General features: G+C 35.2%; 1 protein-coding gene across 3 annotated transcripts in view; it reads left to right on the top strand.

Moving 5' to 3' along the window:
- Positions 1–23,267, top strand: part of USP34 (ubiquitin specific peptidase 34) — a 135,092-nt gene that overhangs the window by 32,651 nt on the left and 79,174 nt on the right. For 2 of the 3 annotated variants that reach the window (XM_086744019.1, XM_086744018.1), the window contains exons 6-10: positions 474–541; positions 8,216–8,408; positions 13,673–13,734; positions 21,980–22,061; positions 22,152–22,244. In XM_086744019.1, coding sequence (XP_086600145.1) covers positions 474–541; positions 8,216–8,408; positions 13,673–13,734; positions 21,980–22,061; positions 22,152–22,244 — 498 coding nt within the window. The remainder of the gene's footprint in view (positions 1–473; positions 542–8,215; positions 8,409–13,672; positions 13,735–21,979; positions 22,062–22,151; positions 22,245–23,267) is intronic. The other variant, XM_086744020.1, reaches the window with a different exon arrangement.

Raw genomic sequence — 23,267 nt, forward strand, 5'->3', positions numbered from 1 at the left:
TATTTTCTAGAATATATAAGCCCTAAGAAGCAAAACAACATAAGTCAAATAATTTTACTTGGTTTAGGAGAGATGTGCAAGAAGCAGAAAGAATGGAATAATTTTCTTGTAGACTTTAAAAGAAAAAGGAAAAAAAAAACTCCACCAAGGCTCGGTAGTAGTTTTTCCTACTGAAGAAATTACAGAAAATTCAGAGATTAGATATCTGGGGAGTATGATAATATTTATACAAAGTTTATATTTTCCAATTGACTAGAAGAAAAGATGCAACTCCTGTTTATAAGTCACAGAAACATTCCTCAGATAACAGCTTTGAAAATTAGAAAATTAAGAAGTCGAATGAAAAACAACAGCAAAGCCTTTTTTTAAAGTGGGGTTGCATGTGCAAATGTACCAGTAATATTTCATTTTTTTGCCATTCTCATTAAATGTCATTAATGAATTTTTTATCTATTTATCTTTTTGCATTATAGATCAGAATATGGCTACACATCCCTGCTGTCATGCAGCACATTATACCCTTTAGGACTTATGTTATCAGGTAAATTTTTAATTTAAGAATTTTTCTTGTGGGACTTTTTGACAGCGCCTATTTATAATTTCAGCTGATACACTTCTAATTGTTCAAGTTGTTGCTCTGATTGTATCATTTCAACAAGGAGAGTAAAGGTAATGTTTAGAGTTAGATGGGCAGCTCCTTACATCTATCTGATTTCAGTATCAGTCAAATCAATCTTGTTAGTAGCATTTTTGGTGTGACACCCAGCCCCATTCTGACATGTTGTGTCAGGTTCACTTGTAGTGCAGTTTCACTAGCTGCAGTATCTTCATAAAACTTTACATAAAATTTGCAGTGAGACGATGTAAGTAGAAGAGCAATCTGTAGTCATTGAGATTTCATATACTGAGTTTCACTGCTTCACATTTTGGTGTTCTGTGTTTCCAGCTGGCAGGAGCTGAAGTGTGATCAGAAGTCTACTCGCACTTTTATGTGTCTAAATATATCCAGTCCCAAAGATTATCTTTATATAAAGCTGCCTATCTTAAAAAACAATTGAAAATTAAAGTACTTGTAAAGATATTTAATTATACAAGCAATTTATTTTTATTGGCTTTCTCAGGACAATAGAAAAAAATCCAGTGAGCTGCTGATGAAGTTGTCTTGTGTATGTGTATCTGCCTGCAGGTGGAGGGGTATGGTCACTGCTAATTCTGCTTCCAGTGGCCCAACGTTAAACTTGTCTGGTGCAGACGAAGGCCACTGCTCTTGCATGGGCCAACAGCTCTTTCAAGGCTCTGGATTTCCTATAGCTGTTGGGTTAGAAATGTGCTTATACTGTTCATAGCTTATTTGCCTGATAGCAATAAATGTGCCTTTGCAGATTATATTGTCTTAACTGTAAAATTGGGGTTTTTTAAACAAAAATAATTACATTGGCAATAGAAAAATGCACAGAATAGTGAGGCTCAGAACTATGTTTCATCTTTTAAAATGTTTTTGGTTTAGTTGTTAAGAATTTTGACTGTACAAAATTAAGTACCGGCTTGACTGTCGGTCTAACTTGCTGTAACATGGTCTCTACCAAAATGATATCAGCAGAGAAAGGAGTATTCTGATCTTTTATTAAAACATATCACACTGGAGTTCCAGTCCAGGCGAGTGCCCTCCTTTAATGCTGATGTGTTATCTTTGAAATCTTATAAAGGTAATTGTTAATTATGAAGCAGTCTGGGAAGGACAGGCAGAGGATCTTCAAGTTCTTGTCTCTGTACATATTCCATTAATGGTTGTTCGTGTACCTGGGAATTTGGTTTGTGCGGCTTACCTATCTTCTTGCAATGTATGGAAATTAAAAACTATGTTGAAAGATCAGCAACTAGAGACAGGCTGATAAGAAGGAATTTGACTGAGAGAGGGTAACACAGCCTGCAGTCTTTGCTGTTAATCCTCACTTGCTTGTCATCCTATAATTCTTAAAGCATTTTCTGTTATATAACTGTAGGTGTAATTAGGGTTCCTGGAATGCATAGATGATTTCTTTCCTATGTTCTCTTCATCTCTTTCCCTTTACTTTACTCATAGACTATTTGCATCTGACTTAACATACGATTTGTCAGCAGCCTCTCGCCATAAATGCTCTTGATGTCTGTTCTTAGCATTTACAATACATTCATATCAGTCAGAATGGCAATACTGATACCGGATAGTCCTACGGAAAACACTCGCACTATAGAGAACGAAGGGGATGTTCTCCCACTTTTCCTTTTTCACAGCTAAATCCTGATGGGAGATCTGGGATTTTTCAACATTATGAAATCCAAAGCTTTGTTTGTGAAGGTGCACTTACGGAGTGGGACATGAAGGCTGGAGGCCGTATTAAAAAAGTAATGTCTAGTTCTATAGCTTTTCATGGGACAGAAGTTAACACAGATGCCTTCAGTAAAAGATTATTTTCTTGATGTACGCAGCTCACCCCATGTGGCTGTCAAGCTTACAGATCTTGTTGTAGCAACTTGAGTCTTTAGGTCTCCATCCGCTTTTCACTTTAGTTTAAAAAAAAAAAAAAAGGCAAACATAATTCTGGCCACAGCAGCACAGCACCTTTGAAACAAATCCTGCAATAGCGTCTGCTGCTATGCAAAGTAAGAAGGAGGGCTTGGAGAGGGTTTCTGTCTAGAATGAGCTCTCTTGGGGCTCTGATGGACTGTTAGTCCAAATTGTTGCTCATGTAGATTCCTTGCAAGAACTGCATTTTGGAGTGCTGATCAGCATAAGCAGAAAGAGAGATCACCTGACACTGACATCTTAGCAGCATCTTTCATCAGATGAGGTTAACCTTTCTGTTCCTGTTCTGTGTTTTTTTTCTACTAGGAGTGGATGAAATGAATAGCCAAGTGTGTATTTTTGTAGAGGAGAGCGCTGCTGGAATTTGCAAAGATCAGGGGCACAATCCTGTCATTATTGCTGCTACCAAAAATAATGTTATTTTCTGCTTGGGGAATGAAGCACTAGCATTCATATCTTGCCTCTGAAAGGCCTATGTTTTTAAGCAGCTTAGGAAAGAAATAAAGGAAATAAATTAAAAATTACACCTTTCAATAAGGAAGCAAAGTGGTTTTTAACCTACTCAGAGGAAGCTTTTATTAATCCTAATACCTTAGAATTTTGCATTTCAAATTGGAAAATCCTCATGCAAAAAAGAGACTTATTGATAAAGTGACTCAAGAAAATAAGTAATAGCTTACTGCAATTATAAATGAGGGCAAGTTGTTGATGATGTCTGTAAAAGACAGCTGACTTCCACCTCAAGATCGGAGATGAGATGTTCTACATGGTTCCAGACACTGAATGCTGAGAGAAAGCAGTAGCTATAAACAGCGGTGTTTTGAGGACGATGTTTTTTCAGTATCAAGATTGTTGGTTGAAAGTGTCATGGATAGGTCTGTCCTACAGAAGGAAGAATGCAATGAAGTCCAGTTTTATGAGAAGTAAGAGATAAGGTTGTATGTCTGATGTTGTAAGTGCCTCTATAAACCACCAAAAAATGCCGGATAGTATGAAGGCTATCTTTTTTCTTTGGCATCACGGTTCGTATTACCTCCTAAACATTCCTCTGGTAAATTTGAAAGTTCTGTGTAGCGTTAGTGCTGACCAATATCATATTTAGTTCTAACTCTTTCTCCTCCACTCCCTTTTTCCTCCCTCTCTCCTTCCAAGATGGATCTTGAGAGATTTTTTACGAAGGATTTGTGTCTCTGCCCCAGTTAGGGAGAAGCAGAACATTCTGTACTGAAGCACATTGAGAGGAAATTGCAAGTGGCAGTTGCTTCTGTCTTACCCGTGTAGTCTCAGCACAGGGCACAGGCATAGCACTGGTGCATGCAGAGGAAGTGGAAGCTCCAGACAGAATTGTTGATCCACAATGTTTCCTGTGGAATAGAGTGACAGAGAATGCAGCTGCAAGAATTTGAATTCCTGTTCTGCTTAAAAATACTTTCCTTAAGAATCTGGGTTTGATGGGAGTGCCTGAGACCACTCCATGCTACTAAATGTAATGAAAAACTCTTGTAATAAGCCTTGAAGTTTTCAATTGCAAAAAATGTTTAATTCCTCCAAATATCTGAAAATTTGTGCTGTGGGTACAAAGAATAGACAAGTTGAGAGACAACAGCCAGGCACTGAAGTGAATTCTTCATATCACTGAGGAGCGCTGGCTCATTCGGTCTGGATATCCCTTTGCAGCTGTGGTCCAAAGAGTCATATTAAGGGAAAAAAAGACTATTTCACAGCTGAGCAGCTGAAGTCCTGAGGCATAGGATGTGATTGTAAGCGTTACATTAGCATGGAACTGCAAGTTTAAAACTGAACTCTCTCTATCCCCAAATCCGGTGAATTTCAATAGTTTCAGTAGACTAAAACTTATTTTTTTTGAAAATTAATGTACTTGTGTTGCTTAAATGTAGATAATATAAATTCACTGCTTATTTTAAGTATGCCAGGCTGGCAGGACATGTTGTGTACGTATATAGATTATCCTTTATGTATATGTATAAAAAGAGGTATATTTCATTCTAAAAGTCTCATTTAGGCAATAATGTCGATTTACTAGATTGCACAGATCCGGAAGTCTCATTCATGTGTTCCTTCAAGACTTAAGGCTCATCAGCATAAAAAAGATAAACATTTAAGAATTTAAAAAATTAAAGAAGGAAGCTATTATTAAGCCATTATATGAACCAGTCACATATTCACATTTATATATTATATACAGTTCTGATCATTCCATCTCACAGAAATAATAGCAGAACTACCTAGTGATAGGAAGGGTGACAAAGGTAGGAAATAAAAAAATTATGTTGATAGGAGGAGAGACATAGTCTAGGTTTTTTTGTTTTTTTTTTTTTGACAGGGAGACGACTGTTACATGAGTGATATGAAGACAATAAACAGGGAATGATAATTGAAAGTTTTTCAGAAATAAGAAATGGAGAACATGCAATAGAGTTGTCAAGTTGCAAACTTAACAGAAATTCAAGGAGATGGTTTTTTATGCGAACATAATTGTGAAACTAACTGGCGTAGGTTAAGAAAGCCAAAAGTATAAATAGAAAGAGATAAATTGATTCACAGCAGTAGAAAGGTTCATCCATTTTTAAAAAAATATGTGGGTTAAACCTTTCTTCTACTTTTAGAGTGGCTATTTTAGGCTAAATAGACCTTTTATTTTATGTAAGGTAATGGAGCAAATTTACAGTTAGTCAGTGTAAGGAAAGATGTGTGTTAATTCCAGTGCCAGCTAAATATTTTCTTTTTTTTTTTTTGTTAAATAATAATGATCTACTGGTAAAAGCATAGAATGGATCCGGTTTACTGAAACACAGGCAGGCTTAGGCCTCTATATCTTTCCACAATAGAAGTAAACCTCGGCCTAATTGGCAAGTTTTTATAGTTTTAATCCTGGTAGTAAAGAAACGATCGTATTAGATTTATGACCTCTATAGTAGTGCCTAGAAATTTTCCAGTGTAGATGCAGTGATACTCCTAAAGACAAGTATGCTGTCTTCTGCATTTATACTGTGCTTGGTTAGAGTAACCCAGTTACATTAAGAAAGCTTAGTTAGGATGCAGATTAACAAGCAAAAAATGCTCTTTTCTCCATAGCTTTCTCAGGGGCCCTGGCACAACAGATTATACTGTTGAAGTACGTCTGTAGCTGTGAAAATGCACCTACGCTGTAGTCTGAGTTACTATAAAAGAGGAATTTTTAAAACACTATTCTTAATGATATTATAATACAGAAAACATTATGCAGCTCTCATTCAGGCTTGGACTAAATACAGTAAATGCGCTGAAAGACCCTTAAAACATTGTTGTAGTGTAAATTTTATGAATGAGAGTAGTTTTGTACTGATACTTTTCCGTTAAAATAAAAAAAAAGTGTTTTGTTATATTAACTAGATTAGCATGGTTGCTTCACCAACCTTTGTAGTGTGAGGAAGATTTCAGTTGAAATTCCTGTTATGGAAAACTAGCAAAGCCAGAAAAGCACACTTCTTTCTGTATAGATGGATCTGTGTCCTTTCCCACCTGTCTGTTGTGTACAAACACACTTTATCTGTCATATGAACAATGAGAAGATTCATATGATTTCTTGTTAGATCTTTGAGATCTTCAGAAATCCTTCACAAAATAGTTGAGTATGACTTGATGAGTGTTACGAACATTGAAAAGCTTTGGGAACCAGGGCTGATTATAGTTTGCATATAGAAATAGGGAGATGAAAGCTGGTCTGAGGTTGCCAATAGTTATACTGAGATTATTATATCTTGTAAACTGGACTAACTCATTTTTTCATCAGAGTGTAACTGCTCTAATCTGTCTGTAGGTTAAAGATAGATCACTGTGTCTGCTTTGCTGCTGAACTTTTTCAAATGAGTATTCCCTTCTCGTTGCTACTTTTTCATTGTTTAGAAATCGTAGCACAGAAGCTTCGCTTTCTTGCCATGATCTTATTTCCAGTGCTCCATATGAGAAGACAGATTTCCCAATTAATTACAGAGAAGTATCTGGTTGCCTTGGCCCTGAATGGTCCTCCTTTTGTCCTACCGTTACTCATCTGCGGTTTCTATCCCAGATCTACAGTCTCTATGATTATTTGCACTGAGGTCTCCTCTCTTTGTTTGACAATGTTAAGTATCATTTAAGTGTGTTTATTTTAAGGCCTCTACACAAGAGCTGTGAAAAAAGGCCTTAATCTAAATAAGAATCAGGGCCTGTATTTTTGCTTTTTATTTTTAAATTTACTGATGTTTATATGATGTAAATGCAAAGGAATGGTGCATAAATCTAGTTAAGTGTAGTTTAGTATCTCTTGTGTTCTTTAAAAGATTCATGCATCTGTTTGGCCAGTCTCCAAGGATAGGTCCAGGCTTATGCTGTCAAAACAGTAGATTTTTAACGCATTTCTGTGTAGTTAAATCTAGTTTGGATGTAGTTGAAACTTCAAAATGCTGAAGTACAGGAGAAAAAATTAATTATGCTAATCTTCTATGTCTGTACTTTTCACTATGCAGTCTTTAGCTGCTTCAAAATAAGCTGAGGAAACCTTGTTTCTGACCATTTTTCTCTTACACGTACAGTTTAGAAGATATTCTCAACCCTGTCAGTGTTTTATATGTGAGCTTTACAGGCGTTTCAGTGTAGATTTTCTTGATGTGTCCCAATCTTGTAGTTGGTTAGTTGGGACTGAGGTTGTGCTAGCTTCTGTAAGTTAGTTTTTTTTATAAAGGACTATTACTTCTGCTTCCTATTTGCAGAGGATATCTATATTGCAACTCATTGTGCATGATTAGATGACCTTTATCTAAGATGTCAGCAGTAGGAAGAACTTAGCAGTTTAAAATTCTTCAGCATTTTTGGTTTCTCTGTGAGATTCCTAGGATCCTTAGTGATGCTTCACAGGCATCCTTAGAGATCATAATAATTTTCAATAGAAGAAACAACTGGGGCATGTGTTCCTGTACTAACCTGTTGCGAAGCAGGACTGTGGCACAGAGTGTACTGATCGACAAGCACAGATGGCGCATGGCTATGGCAGAAAAAACGTGCGTGTACGTCTACTCTAAATGTATCGGAACATGGTTACACAGTTGTGATTTTCTTCTGTTTTGTGACCGAGGCCGCAAACAGGGATATATTCATCTTCAGAGGGTTCTCGCTGTCAGAGCGTGCTGTTCGTGATCCACTGATACTATTTCCAAAAATTCAGTTTGAAAAATGTCTTAACACGTTAAGCAGATCATGACACTTCAGTTTTAAATAAAGTAAATAGACACAATGCAGCTATCTAGAGAGGGCACCTTCCTTTGAAACAGGTAGGACGTTTAGGCTTCCAACCTACATTTCTGAAAAACTCCACGGGTTTCCTGTAATTTTGTTGAATGAAAGAAATCTGAAGAGGTTTAATATAAGAAATGTATTTACTTTTAAAAATATTCTACATAATGCTATTTTTCCTCAGTGTTGTTTTTATTGTTGCCAACTTTTGATAGTGACATTTTAAGACTTAGTACTCTTCCAGCTGTTGGAAATATTTATTTGCTATAATCAAGATGGTGTTTCAGGAATGTTCTAGTTTGAATCATACCTTTTTTTTTAATCTTTTTTCCTTTTTTTTTTTTTTTTTTTTTTTCTTCTGTTTGTAATTTATTCTAGGTATTTATGTAAACTGTCAGACCAGGAGTTGCGACAGAGTGCAGCCCGGAACATGGCAGATTTAATGTGGAGTACAGTTAAAGAACCATTGGATACAGCCTTGTGTTTTGACAAAGAGAGTCTTGATCTTGCATTTAAATACTTTATGTCTCCAACTCTAACAATGAGATTGGCTGGGCTGAGTCAAATAACAGTAAGAACTTTTTAAAAATATAAATAATATTTAGAAGAAAATGTTTCTTTTTGTGTTTTATGAGTTATGGACTTGTTTTGGGGGGTTTTTAAATGTGTGAAAACAGGAGAATTCTCTTATATGCAATCTTAGAAAATTATAGTCGTGATTGTGAATATAGGGTTCACTGGGAGATGAGTCCAAGTGATAGCTGTGTTCTACAGCATATAGAACTGTAGTATGTTTCCTGAACAATTTACCATGCTAAACAAAACTGCCTTATAACCATGTTTTGTGACAACTGTGTTCATATTAAGTCCTTTGACGTGGCTGTATTTGTTGTTTACAAAGGCTTTCAACCTGTTTTCATGTTTACCTTTACAGTGTCTCAACTTTACTGTAATTAGCTGCTTCTTTATATCGTACATACCTCTTTTTCCTGTTTGTTTGGTATAGTCTCTTTCTCAAGAGAAAGCATTTCTGCATTAATTAGCAGAAGACTGAATTAAAGAGGTAAATATATATATATATAGCATCAAGTAGAAATAGATTAAAACAAAAAAAAACCCCACCTTTCTCTTTCCCATGGAAACACCCCACATTGCACCAGAAAGATACGTTGTACATCCTTTGTCTGCCAGTGCTTCCTACGTTTTTATTGCAGCCATAGAGAGGCAGTTGTACAGAAGGTCAAAAGTGAACTTTTAAATTCATCTGAGCCTTTTCAATTTTGTGTTTCTTATGAGACTCCTGTATTTAAGACTTATAACCTGTATCATCCTGTTTGCCTTCATGCACAAAACTGTGAATAGAATAGAACTATGCTAGAATTAATAAACATGTTGTCCTTAAGCTTTGCAATATTTTCTGAACACATTTGGCCTTCTCTGTTCTAATTGTTTACATATTATCACCCAGTGACTCTCTTCATCACTGTCAGTAAATACAAGATGAGTTTACTTTAAGTTTTATTTTGCTTCTCACTATATTTATATATAGATCTCCTCAGAATTGTTTTAATAAATTGCAGTGTAAAGTAACTGTAACTATTTCCAGACAGATTATTGGTGTTTTTTAACCAAAGTAAATATTTAATTTACATAGATATGTGGCCTACTGAGTTAAAAAAAATAAGTCTGTGAATTGCATCCACTCAGTATTAATCAAATGCTATTCTAAGGGTAACTGCATTTATTGGACTTGAATGCATTGTCCATTTAGTTTTGCATTTATATGAGTGAAAACAAAATGCAGTTCATCCAGTAGAGATGTTAAAGCAAGATACAGATAAACTGTTAGAAGAAATAGTGACATTAGTGTGAATATGATTTATATGCTTAAGTAATATATGTGACTTCATGTAAATGCCATGTATAATATAGTCAGTGCCTGAATTCTAATCTTCTGTCATAATTAATTAGTATAAAGTTAAGGTTCAAGGTTCTTTTTGTGTAATAAGAAAACTTCAGGGAGCTGATGAAGTCTTAGGTGAAAATACAACTTTTTTTTTTTTTTTCACAGCCATGTGTTTTGTTATTTATACAGCTACAGATCTCTCATAATATCTGGCAGATACATTTTAAAATATGCCCATTAACTGGGCTTAAAGTAACTTTCTTTTTTTATTCTGCACAGTTTTGGAAAGTGTCATCTTCAGTATTATTTATTTTAAAGTAAATTTCCAGTGTTTGCATAGTTCAAATTACATTAGATTTTTATTTCCGTAAGTGCTTTCCTTCAGTTTTGTACAGTTGTTCTTGTTCAACTACTAATGTATATCTTCTTCTGTACCCTTACCAAAAGAAAGTCTGAAGATAAGAATGTAACAGTTTGTTTATTTTTTCAGGCATGTAGTTCATTTAAGAGAGTGTGAAATTGTGTAAGTTTAGATAGTTACATGTTTAGACCTGTTGTGACTGTAAAAATGAGATTTTGAGTTACAGACATGTATTACTAGAAGGGAAATTTTACAGCATTTTTAGACAACAGCAAAATGGTTTCAGCTTTAAAAAAAAAAATTGTCAATAACTTATTGACTTTTTTTTTTATATGCCTGGTCTCTAAAACTGCTCTGGGACACTGAGACCATTTAGTCTTCTTTCTCATTCAAATCATAGGAAATTTTCTCTGGTTCTCTCTTTAAAGATCTTATGAAGGTGTCTTTGGAAGAACCATCTTTTGAATTTTTTCTTGTTTGACTTCTGAGTTTGAGAAGCTTTTTTTTTTCATTTAGTTTTGTATGACTTGCCTGGAATAATTTTAATTGCCAAGTCTGTGCAACTTTGAGTGTGAAATCTGAACCAAAATTTACAGAAATTTTGACTGCCTCTTTACTAAGTTTTCTGTCCTTTTTTCAAAGAAAAATGTTTGAAAAATGTAATACAGTTCAGCTTTGTTAGATAGTATTTTCACACAACCTTCTCTATTACAGATAGAGAACTGCATGAGTCCTTTTTTGAAGTTTTTTTTCTATTCCTGTCTTTGATAGCTAGAATTTGTCAAAGTAATTTCATTGAAATGTTCTTCCCACCCAACACAATTCAGCTTCCTGTTTTTTTATTCAAGACTTTAGAACTATGATACCTGCAACTGCAAAATGTGTTCCTTTCCTGGACTTCATTTGCCAAAAGTTGAGCATTTAGCCTTGAAGCAATTCTTCAATTCATTTTGCAAACAGATGCAACGATTCAAAGAAAACTTCAGGGAAAATTATATGCAAAATATTTTGAAGTGTGAATTTTTCAATAAATATTTTATTTCAAAGAGAAGTTTTTTTCTGAAAATTCATATGGAAAGTTGACGTAAATGCAGATTCTAATTTCAACTCACGAGATCAAGACTGAAATAGATTTGATCACATAATTTGCATAGCTTGCCTGATTGTTCCTTTTGCAAGATAAGTGTACTTTTGCTCTCATCGTGGAGATGGAATCTTTCACCAAAAATATCAGTGGATCTAAACAGATGAATGTCTTCTAACACGGAGGTGTTGATTTGTGTCTGCCAAGAGATTTTTTTTTTTTTTTTTTTTTTTTCTCCTGTCTGACAGCTAACATGACCAGTCCTAAAATTAAACCTTTTAGTTCCATGGAACCTCTTGAGACTCACAGCATACGTGCAGTATGGCATACAGGGATTATATTTGCTTACCACCAAATACAGACTTGCCTCCCTTGAAGAGTAGCATATACATAATGTGTCATATCGTCTGACTGAAGTTCTTACTTAGAAAACAAGGTTGAAGACAGACACATGAAAGTTAATTTTAGCAAAGTGGAAGCTCAAGTGGTTGAATACGAAGTTGGAAATAGCTGCAGAAAAGAATAGCAAAATATAAGCCAACGTATACCTGAAGCTTTACTTTTCTTGTTACTTTTTCTCTCTGATTTCATCTCCCAGTCATCTGTTGAGGTTGTTCAGCTCCATAATACCCTCTTCTCCCTCTACTATTCCCTCACAAATAGAACTGTGTTTTCCTGTCCTCACAGTTACAGTTGAACTCAAGTATGTGAGAATGATTTCTTGCAACTGATCTGGCCATCATTGCTTTTTTTCATTTTCTAAACCCCTTTTTATTTGGTTCTGTGCATTAGTTAAAGTGCAAATGCAACATTGTTAGCTTTTTGCTGAACAAATTCAGTGCAAAACTTGAACAGTGGATACTTATACTTTTTGCATTGGTTTTCTGTGTAGAAAATGTAATTACATTTGATGCCTAGGTCTTGGGACAAGGCTAGCTAGGGAGATGCTTTTTTTGTTCTCAGCTTTCTTTACTGAAGACTTTATACCTCTCTTGTACTTTGTAATTAACACGTTTGTATTAACATCAGTTTTGTGTCTGGGCACAGACCTCTTTGGTTTCTTACAGTGTTTCATGTATGGTAAAATAATTATACAAGTATTTTATTCGCTCTGTCATTTCATTGTAACAAAACTGAAAGTGAGAAAAGCGTTAGGAGGTGAGTGAGAACAAGGTGGTGCAACACTATCCCATGTGTTTTAGTATTGTACTGTTGTGTCAGAGTTCAAAGGCTTTAGTTGAAATTACTGGAATTTTCAAACAATATTTAGAATATTAAAACACCTTTTGTCAGAATTCCTTTGCATAAGGATTTTGCATGGGAAATTTGGATCAACGTGTGACTGTGGATTTAAAATTGATGATGGTAACAATTCAGTACTCTTTCATCTCTTTCAAAACATTTTTGGTTGAGGCACGAGTCTTCAGAAACTCCAGTGAACTTTCACTTCTTTATTTGACTCACTTCAAATTGGTCATAACAATTTATTTACTAAGTTCTGTTCGCATGTTTTTCAACTCCTACATACGTTTCGTTTGAAAGTATCTGTTTATAACTTATCTGTTAATAATTGTGTAATCAGCCTCTCATGTCTCACTAATTTTAATGTGTATTTTAAATTTTATTTCTTCAAAAGTATTTTTCCCATGAAAATTGTTGAGATTAGACATGAATAAATCTTTGTGTAAAGACTGCAGGAGATTAACTGTCACCTGAATTATAAAAGTACCTGTGCCAGACTTGTTTCAAGAAAGAAATATTATGATGAAGTTGTGCAACAAGTTTAATTAGAATTCCAAAAATTCACATTACTGTGGCTTTAACTTTTTTAAAAACAAGATTACAAATAAATTTTATTGTCTAATTTGAAATATTTAAAAAATTGTATGTACATGTAAAGAATTGTATAGTGATCCATCTCTGTATCTGGAAATTTGGTGCTGATGGAAAAGTTGTAAAAGAGATGTAAATCTTTGACATGCTTTTTTCCCTCTGGAATGTCTTGAATTTATCAGTTCATATATCCTTCAAAGCTTCATTTCATATAAAACTAAGTGATTTCCATTCTCCATTTTTGTAGCCTTTCAGCACTGATAATATGACCAAAGAAATCTTTGCTGTTGTAGTAAGCGTTACAGTAACTGGGAAACTCATCCTACAACATCGGTTTTCAGAGTATATGTTTCATGTCTTACGGAAAGCTATGTGACTGCTACACACCTTGTTTTGATTTCTGGAGTGGGGGCAGTTTTGTAACATTATTTAATTGCTTTAGTGAAAGAAAGATTCATTTTGAAAAAGAAATTCAATCACTCTTACCTACTAGAATGCGTGTTCAAATATTTGTGAAAACAATTTAGTTAAAAACATTTAAAGTACTAGAAAAAATTGTTTACTGTCACTAATATTATTTTTAAATATAAGAAAACTACCTCAAAGTATTTAGAGAAATTTTAATTTTTTTCTTCCTTTTTCTAACTATAGAACCAACTTCATACCTTCAATGATGTCTGTAATAATGAGTCATTAGTTTCAGACACAGAAACGTAAGTAGGAACGTTATTATGAATACTTTCAGTGTACTGTATGGTTGCAGTTCTTCTGTATTGTTGTTATGGTTTTTACACAGTGGGGAGTAGTGATAATCTGAGGCATCTATTTGAAATATTCTAATCAGAAGTTTAATCAATTGTTTTAAATGGCAACTAAAATATTTCTGGATTTTTACTGTCTTAAAAGATAGAGTCAAGGTAACCTTTAGAAAAATGTAGATACTGAAATAATAAGTACCTGTAGCAGGCCATTATCTCTATTGTGGTGTATAAATAAGAATCAGCTAATTAATATCCAACTCATATTTTTGTGGTCTTCTCATTTCTCCTGATTATTTAGTTAATTAAGTCTTGTCTTGCCATCACTGGCTCCCAGCCTTATTATTAGTTTTCCATGGAGTCTGTGAGGCTATGCTTTTAGAACTATTAGTTGTTTTTCTTTAACGTCCTTATTTGTATAATTGAGGTGTGTTTATCAATTCCAAAGAAGACTCCCATAAATCTTTGAGAAGATTCATGTGTGGGATTGTATTCCAGGGAGGAAATGTATTGATTTTTGTAGTAACTAAACTTAACCGTTGGAACTGTCTAGAATTTAGACACAAGTATGTCTTTAGGTAGTTGAAATAACTGTTCTTTTGAAATAATAAGCCAAGTATGCAAAACCTAGGATCTGACTTGTGATGTATCCTTTACACATTTATCCTGTAGTGTGATACACTCTTTTTGTTTATCTTGGGGGTTTTATCCACGGGCGTATCTGGCTCCCTACGGACACATCCTCTCCAGTATCTTTTGCTCGTTAATGAGAAATCTGTTACAGCAGCAGTTGGCTTGCTTTTTGAGCTGGTTAGTTTTATTATAAATGATTTTATTTTAACACTGTCTTGTTGACATCTGGCAGCAGTTCAACACCAAAATACTATAGGTTTCAAGTAAATAACTTGTATATTTGAAGTGAAATTTGTAGGTTGGTATTTTTAAAATGAAGAATTGGAATCTAGGGCAGTTTTGCTTTCATAAAGATGTGAAAATACCTTGAGAATACAAAAAAAAGAACCACTTGTGATCAGCTTTTTTTTTGTCCTTTGTCACTAAATCATGAGGTGAACGTGAACCCATACTACCCATTTATTTCAAAGTAAATTATGATCCATACGGTCAGAGAAAAATGAAAGAATTCTCATCAAGTATGACACGAATATCCTGCTACAATTTGATGAAACCGGAATGTAATGTCATTAAGCTCATGTACGTTTCAAAAAATTTGCATTATTGTAATAAATGTAAGCACACATTTATTACTTATGTTAATATAATATAATTTAATATATACTTCTGTATACTTATTTTTATACTTTGTGCTCTGGGAGGTGTTTGATTTTTTTTTCTTTTTTTTTTTTTTTTTCCTTTTTTCCTCCAAAGCCTCCGGTTCTGTAGCAGTAGAAGTAAATGCTACAGGAGCATGTCAAGTTCAGCATGTGAGGTGGCTTGGTTGGCTGGGGTATTTTCAGTACTACACTGCCAGTTTACGGTGTATTGTTAAACTCCATTAACCTCCAGACCTCCATTTTATCCATTTCTTCTCCACCTTCCTTCATGTTGAAATTCTGAAACTGAGATGTTTCTTACTTAGTTTATCTTCAGAAACGCATTGTGAATTAACTAGTTTTTAACTAGTAGTAACTAATTAAGGAATGTTAAGAGGAAGTATTCCACCAGTTAAATCTAATAAAAAGCTGTTTAATTTTCTGTGTCAAATGTGAAAAAGGAAAGGTATTGACAGGGGAAAAAGAGAACAGTGCTTACATTTCCTTGCAGAAGAGCAGATGTACTATGCAACAACATCAGAGTTATTTTAAAGCTGGGGGAAATTGTCAAATTCTCATTTGGGATATTACTTTCTTGGCAAAGGGATCTATAAAGAGCCTGTCATTTGAAAGGAATGCAGCATGAATAGAAGACCTTCTTTTCCACTTTTGTAGTATGTGGTTTTTGAAATCTGAATTCCAGTAATTCTGGGGTTTTACCTGAAAAGTTGAGTGCAAATCAGTACGCAGTATTGCTGCTTATCTTCAAGTATCTTTTGAAATCGTTGATTCCTTCCAGCCAAATAATCACAAAAGGCTGGTGCAGAAGGATGGGGAAAATGTCTCACTTCTACAGTTTGTTCAGTACAAAGCTTCCCTCTCATGAGAGACTCTGTTCCTGAGGAATTTTTGGATGAGAAGGCACTTAGGGAGTTGGCAGAGATTGAATGAGCAGCAGAAGGAAAGCTTTTCAGTCCTATTTTCTTTCCTTGGTGAAGAAAGGAAAGCTAAGATTTATTTCGTACCTTTGTAGCCTCTGCAGATTGTCAAAGGAAGATGTTTTGCATTATCTCTGGTCATCCCCATTATGTGTTTTGACTTTTCCAGATGCATTTGGAACTGTCAACCTTTGGGATTTCTCCTTCTGTATCTTGATAAGGTGGGTTTGCGGGAGGTATCTTTTTTTCAAAAGAGCTGTCAGTTAGTCCTAGCGCTTCCTTTTTGCTTGGAAGTATTGTCAGGATTTTTTAAGCAAATATTTTGCAACAGTAGCTTCCCGCCTTTATCCACATGGTTGCAAATTTTTCCATGGTAAGACAAGATAAAGTATCTTCTGTCTAGGAAAACTTGGATTTCACAACTTGCGCTTGAAAGCAGCAGAAAGCTAAGAGAAAAATCTGTTTTCTAGCTGTAGATATTTGTATGTCTAAATTTAGATTTAGTTTACCTGACTGTCTACTCTAGGGCTGAGGGTTTGTGGTGACTGACTAGGCATATTGTTCAGATATGTGCAGTGGCTCAGTGACTCAACTTCATATCGCTGAGATATACTTTTAATTAGCTATTCCTGGCTCTTAAGATAGACTCAAATCTAAGGTACTGAAGAGTATAAAATCTGTTGAAGCTAAAAATAACGAGACTGAACAGAAGAGTCTTCAAGCCTTTGAATAGTGATACCTGAAACTATTTCGCTCATGTTGATTAGTGAAAAATCATCACGCCTTTCAGAGAGGGAAATGGGGTTTTTTCTTTGCTATTTGGACCACAAGAGGAAGAAGTGGTATTTTTTCCTTAATGAGGATATTGTTAACCATTGGAAGTAACATGTGTAAAGAGAGATATTGTTTTGCTCTTCTCTTGGCAGACAGCCAAGAATTCGAGTTTCAGGATTTGGGATGATGCTGAGATGGTGCCCTGCCTTGCTTAAAGGCTTGATTACCCTCCCTTAAAAAGCTTCCTGCAGAGTAATTTCAGGTGTCCAAAATTCCTTTAACCTCTAGACAGAAAGATCTGGGCTGTTTCTTCTCCTTTCTTTTCCCTCTCTTTCCTTCTTTATTGAGATATTAAACAGCAAGTTTTGTATTGCTTTTTCCCTTCACCACCGTTCTCTTAGCTCGTGTTAACTCTTGCTTTTTCAGTTTTTGTCGAAGCTCACCAACTGAATTTATGGCAGCATCACTGGAATGCCTCTTCCCCTCTCTCTATTCCACGGTCCAGGGATCTTTTCAGATTTTCTCTGAAACGAGTAGTAAAGTTTTTTTTCACTAAGCTCACTAATATTTCTTCCTAGTGGCATACACCTTTCCAGTGGCATACACAATAGTCTAATAAATATTTGAGATGATGTCAGAGTGGTGGTTTTGGAGGGTCAAATAAGAAATTGTGCACTCAAAACCAAAAAAAAAGCATGCTTGAATGTGTGTTGGGAAGGTGCCTGCTGTATCCTTTTTGCATTTCTGATCCTAAACAGTCAAGATCAGTGTTTTCCATCCATTGTTATATTGTAGATGCTATTTCAGTGATTTTTGTCAAGAATTATTAGTCTTCATCCTTTGCAAGCTGCTCGTTATATTGCTACATTTTGTCTTTTAAGGTTTCACATTATATTTTTGAGTGACGTTGCTAACTTGCTGTGGTGTTTCATCCAGTACTGAGCTGCTGTGTTTTTGTAGCTGCATGGTGAATTGTGTTGGGAATTGACTGTTTGGATAAATAAGGTTTTCTTTGGGAGCGTTACTTCGCTGTGGGATTTGTTCCTGGATCTCGGTCATCGTGTGGCTACCAAGTATTGCACCACAGCCTTAGATTAAAATGTTTCTAGGACTTTAACCCAGTCCTCTTATAGAGAGACATTCTTTGACCTGTCAGGAAAATCCATAAACTGTAGTTTCCTTCCAGGTAGTTATACTTACAGTAATGAAGGAAATTCAAGTTCTAGTGCTCACCTTTTGTAACTACAGTTCACAAACATCAGGTTATATCAGAAACTGCATAGCTTCTGCTCTTCCTCGCAGTCTCAATGGAGTGCCTGGGGAAACGAATGTCAAAAGTGCTTGAATTTCATTTCTTGGAAATAAAGCAGTTACTTTTGAAAGACGTGAGTTGTCAGGGAGCTGAAATTAAAAGTCTAGGGGGAAATTGGTTAAGTCTAGAGATAGTGTAGCCCAGTATGTTGTGTAGATTTACAGTATGAGAAAGATTTAGAGACAATTAAACTAGAGTAGTTGCTACCTTTACTTTTTTGTTCTTACTCCCTCACCCACGACACACATTCATAGAGAATATGAGTTCTTTAAATGACTCTTCCTCTTGCTATTCTGGGTACTAAATCCATGAAAAATAGCTAGTACGTGTTATTACCAAGGTGAATGTTCTTACTGCTAAGGTCTGTATGACTTAGGTATCTAATATGTAAAACGTTTCTTTGTACTGCTACTTTTATGTTACAGGGAAAAGCATATCTACACTTTCATCATAATGCATGTTTTTCACTCTCACTGTTACCTTCAATCTGAGGGAGGAAAATTTTTCTATAACCTATTGAAGAACTTCTTTTAAAACAGAATTTGAGCATTTTTTTTTACTGAAAATTGAATTCTTGCAAAGTTGCCTGAATTGTAATGATATTATATAGTAATAGTCATACAATAATTGGCAAGTTGCTCTGTGAAAAAATACTTATGAATTATGAACAATACAGACTATGTGAAAGAAATTCTAACGTAGCTAGAAATTGAAATTGAAACTACATTGAAAAATGTTGAAAATTACACATTAAATCTTTTAATAAGAAGTTATTCTAGGTTACTCAGAACTCAGTGAATTTTTATGAACTTGCGGGTATCTGAAATTTCTCAAGGCTATAGGGCTTTTGATGGTTATTAAAGTAAAAACAAGTTAAGTGACAATATACAAACTCAAATAATAGGTCAATTTATCCGTAGGCTGGCAGTTTATTTATATGAAGTTCTGGAATTGCTTGTGAGTTAAGGTGTTCACTCTGTTTGAAAGTGAGTAAACTTATCAAGGAGCTGGAAAACCACTGGGCCAAAAAAAAACCTTTCCTGAAGTCAAAGTGTTTGGGAAATGAGTCAGACATCCTTCATTTACACTGAACTTAGCTTTCTTTGGTGAATCCTTCAGTCAGCTAGCATAAATATATTTCTTGGTATATCGTGCTGGTTGTAACTTCATAATTTTAAAAGGCAGCATATTTACTGATTGATGTGCTCTCAGCAAAACTTTGTGGGAGGAACAATTCTCTCTGGGAAACACAAAGGCTGCGTTCTGCTTTTCACAAAGATCCTCTTGTTTTTGGTCATCCTCAACAAATCCATATCAAATGAATGTTTACCTTCAGAAATCTGAGATGTCGTCGTATTACAGTTGAGCTCACCAGCAGGATAAAGAGTTTTTTACCGCTGAGAACACATCTATTAAGGCATTCCTTCAAAAGAATAATCCATTATTTCTCAGAAGAAAAATGTTGCAAACTAGAGATAGAAAACTGCCATACTCATTTAATAAAATGTGAAGGATCTCACTCTGTAAGAGAGTTTTTGTTCTCTGGAGTAACTAAAATGCAACATCTGACTCTGGTTACAATGTCTAATGGACATCGTGCCACTAGCAGAAGTATTCGGTTCAAAGGGACTGAGGAGTATGTCCTTTCGTATTAACATCACCTGGTGACTCCAGCAGTGTTTATCTGAGATTCATTTTGAAAGCTGCAGGACTAAAAATTCAGATGCAAGGAGAAAATAAGGGGTCCTGGGACAAAATCACCTCCGTTGACTTGTGGCTCAGATGTCAAGGCTTTTGCCTCTTAAGGAGGACCATCTGCAATGATTTTTTTTCACCTGTCAACCAGAAGGCATCTGTTCAGGTCTCCTGCATTTAGTGGGTGTATGTTCACTGATGTGACCAGGTCTGTCTACCTTTTATATGTGCAAAATGCAAACGATGAGGCTTTCTGCTGATATTTTGGTCGTGTTGCAGGAGCACTTCGGCCCACAGCAAAGGGAAGGAACATGAAGCCATAAGAAGGAGTTGGGGCTGAATAGGTTGTAAGTTCAAGGAACTCTTTTGCAGGCTGCATTCAGTTTTTAGACTGTGGGTTGGGCACTTGTGATTTAAGATGAATCTGTAATGCCAAGTCTGCCAGCTGTCTGACAAAATGAAGAGTAACAGAGCTCTAGTCTCTTGAGTTATATGGCCAATGCCACTGTGGTTACTTGGGCTTGTCAGCAGGGAGGCAGGTGGGTAAGAGCATTTTTTAGAGCCAAATGTGTTGCTAAAGGAGACTGGTAGCCCGTATTCAAATGATTAATAAGGCCCTTAAGCTGTAAAATCTCCAAAATTACAAGAAACATGTGAAAAGGTGATACTTAAGATTTTGTTAGACAGAAATCCAAGTCCTGAAAAAAGTCTGTAGTGTGCATGCCCTAACACTTTGGTTTGGGGTAGGTGTCTTTGGGATGTTGGAGGTGGTGGTTGGGTTTCAGTTTTGTTTTGAAATGAGGCCGTAGGAACTTAAGTAGATTTCATGGAACAAACCTGGCTTATCTTTGTATCCCTCTTTGGGCAGATACCTTGTCAAACTGACTTTGAGAACTAATTTATTTATAAGCCATAAATAATACTGTTGGTAAATTGTTGTATCTTGCAAGCCAGTTACTACTTAAATGTTAGGGTACATTGTCTTTTTTGAACAATATAGATATATTTGATTCCCCTTGTCCTGGAATTGCAAGATAAGAGGACAGTATAGGAATGGTGCTGAGAAATAAGGAACTTTGCTCCTTGAGTTTATCCATAGGGATCAGGCAAATTAAAACAATTCAAGAACTGGCAGTGTGCCCTGGAAAAGTGAATTCTGTTTGCAAAACATACAAAGGCAATCTCTTTTTACCTAATGAATCTTGTTTTCTTATTGCGGATGATAAAGATAGGCAATCCTGGAAGCAGTGACCATAAATGTGACATAGATAGCAGCAGTAAAAATAATTCTTCCTGTAGTCTTCTAAGACACTTGCTCCCTCCCGTCCTCTCCTCCTTGTGAAACAGAGCGCTTTTATTCCAGGGCCATTTCAACTACAGGCTGTGCTTTAAATACTGGGATATCTTCTAATTGCTTCTGGTGCCAAAATCTGGGTAAACAAACAATTGCTTGAAAGGAAGGAATAAAAAGGAGCTTATGCACTGGTTTCCAGGCAGGGCAGTCCTTCCTGGAAGTTGAACTTTTGTTTGGGAAAATTCAGTTTCCTTGTCCTGTTCTGTTCGAATGTTTGGTTATGGATTGGCAGTGGGTAAAGTTCCCTGTTATTATGGATGAAACAAAGTGAGGATTTTTAAGTATCTGTATGCTAAATGTGTGTAAGTATGAAATAGGTTTTTAAAGCTATATGAGTTGCTATTTATGCAAAAGAATCAAAAAATATTTTTGTGATTTCCTTAAAAAAACCCCTCTGTCACTCTCATCTTTAGCTACATTTGTGAACTCAGTAGTTCTGGAATTTAATGATAAATCTGGGTTAAATAGCAGTGTTTATCAAAATCTTACCTGTGAGGTCCTTGAAAGTGGTCTGCAGGTGGTCTGTTGAGCTCTGTGGAGTAACAAAATTGGTACAGTTGTTGGTTACGTGTTTGGTAATGACCCAGAGGGGTGCATGGGAAATGTTGGTACTTGGCATTAGTCTTCCAGCTAAAGAAAAAAAAAAAAAAAACCAAACAGAAATTATTTGCTTCCTACCTGAATGAATGAATGTTGAGTATGCCTTGTGTTGAAAAAAGTTTTCGTATGCTTACTACAGATGCAACTATGCAACTACAAATATTAATTTATAAGACGTGCTGTGCTAGGGAAGAGCACAGAGTATATCTTATAGACAGATAATTTTCTATATGTTTCCACTCTTTTTTGTCTCTAGGTCAATTGCAAAAGAGCTTGCAGACTGGCTTATCAGCAACAATGTAGTTGAGCACATTTTTGGACCAAATTTACATATTGAGGTTTGTATAAAATTATTATTATTTTTAGTATAAACGTGGAGGAGTAACTTGTTCTAATAAGTCTTTCCTCAATATGTTCTCATTTTGCAGATCATCAAGCAGTGCCAAGTGATTCTGAATTTTCTTGCAGCTGAAGGGAGACTTAGTACTCAACATATAGACTGTATTTGGGCTGCAGCACAGGTATATAGCAAATCTTTATATTTGCAGGAGTGGTAAAAAAAAGTATAGAAAATGGCAAGTTGGTTTTGTTTTACATTGTTAAGGTTGAGTTTCTTACTTTTTCTTCTCTGTCTGTCAGTGTTCTGCTGACCAAAATTTTAAGTTAGGTGACTGCCACAATTAATGTTTTCTTTTTTTTTTTTTTTTTTTTTAATAGGTGCAAAAGTTCACCTAAGTTACTTTTATACAAGAAAAAAATGAAGTTGTATAGCAAGGACATAGTGTTTTCCCTAAGAATGGGGATGAAGACTGTAGGGTAGATGTAAAATTTTTACTGTTGTGCTGAATTGCCTTGCTCCTATGTATTGTAGTTTCCATTTCTCCTACTCCTGGTGGGAACGATCAGGTGAAAATTGTGGCAGTGAAGTTTATGGCTGTGCTACAGTGCCGGTGTTAAAAATCTATAGAAGGCACTGAGATTTTATTTTTTGCTTGGTAAACCTGGAAACTGTGATAGGCTTTTTTTTTTATTTATTTTTATTTTTTTTTCTTCTTTCAGAAAGATATATTTCTTTGCTACTTTCAATTGATTGCTATGCTTTTTATTTTAGGTTGTGAAATTTTTTATTTAGGGGATTTGAGTATAGTAGACATTTTGATTTCCTGGTGTGGAAAGTGTTTTTTCATGGTCTTATTCTTCCTTTATTCTTAAAAAAAAAAAAAAAAAAAATCAAAACAAAATTAAACAAAAACGAACAAAAAACCCCAGAAAAAAACCCTCAAGACTTCAGTGTCAATTTTTCTGAAAAATACACTCAAAATGAAAGTCAGAGAAATAAAATGGATCTTTTTGAACAGATATAGGGAACATACTTTTATACAAATTAGAATTAGAAGCAGGGGTTTTCTATGTGTTCAGTGTTTCTCTGCAGTTTGTTTCACTCAAATACTATTGCATACACATTCTGAAACCTCTGTAGCCTGTTGTCATCATAACAGGCAGCTGGTATGTTGATAAATGTTCATTATAAGAGCTTTCACTCT

This window comes from Chlamydotis macqueenii, chromosome 3 (genome assembly GCF_036417535.1).
Source record: "Chlamydotis macqueenii isolate bChlMac1 chromosome 3, bChlMac1.mat, whole genome shotgun sequence".
NCBI classification, from domain to species: domain Eukaryota; kingdom Metazoa; phylum Chordata; class Aves; order Otidiformes; family Otididae; genus Chlamydotis; species Chlamydotis macqueenii.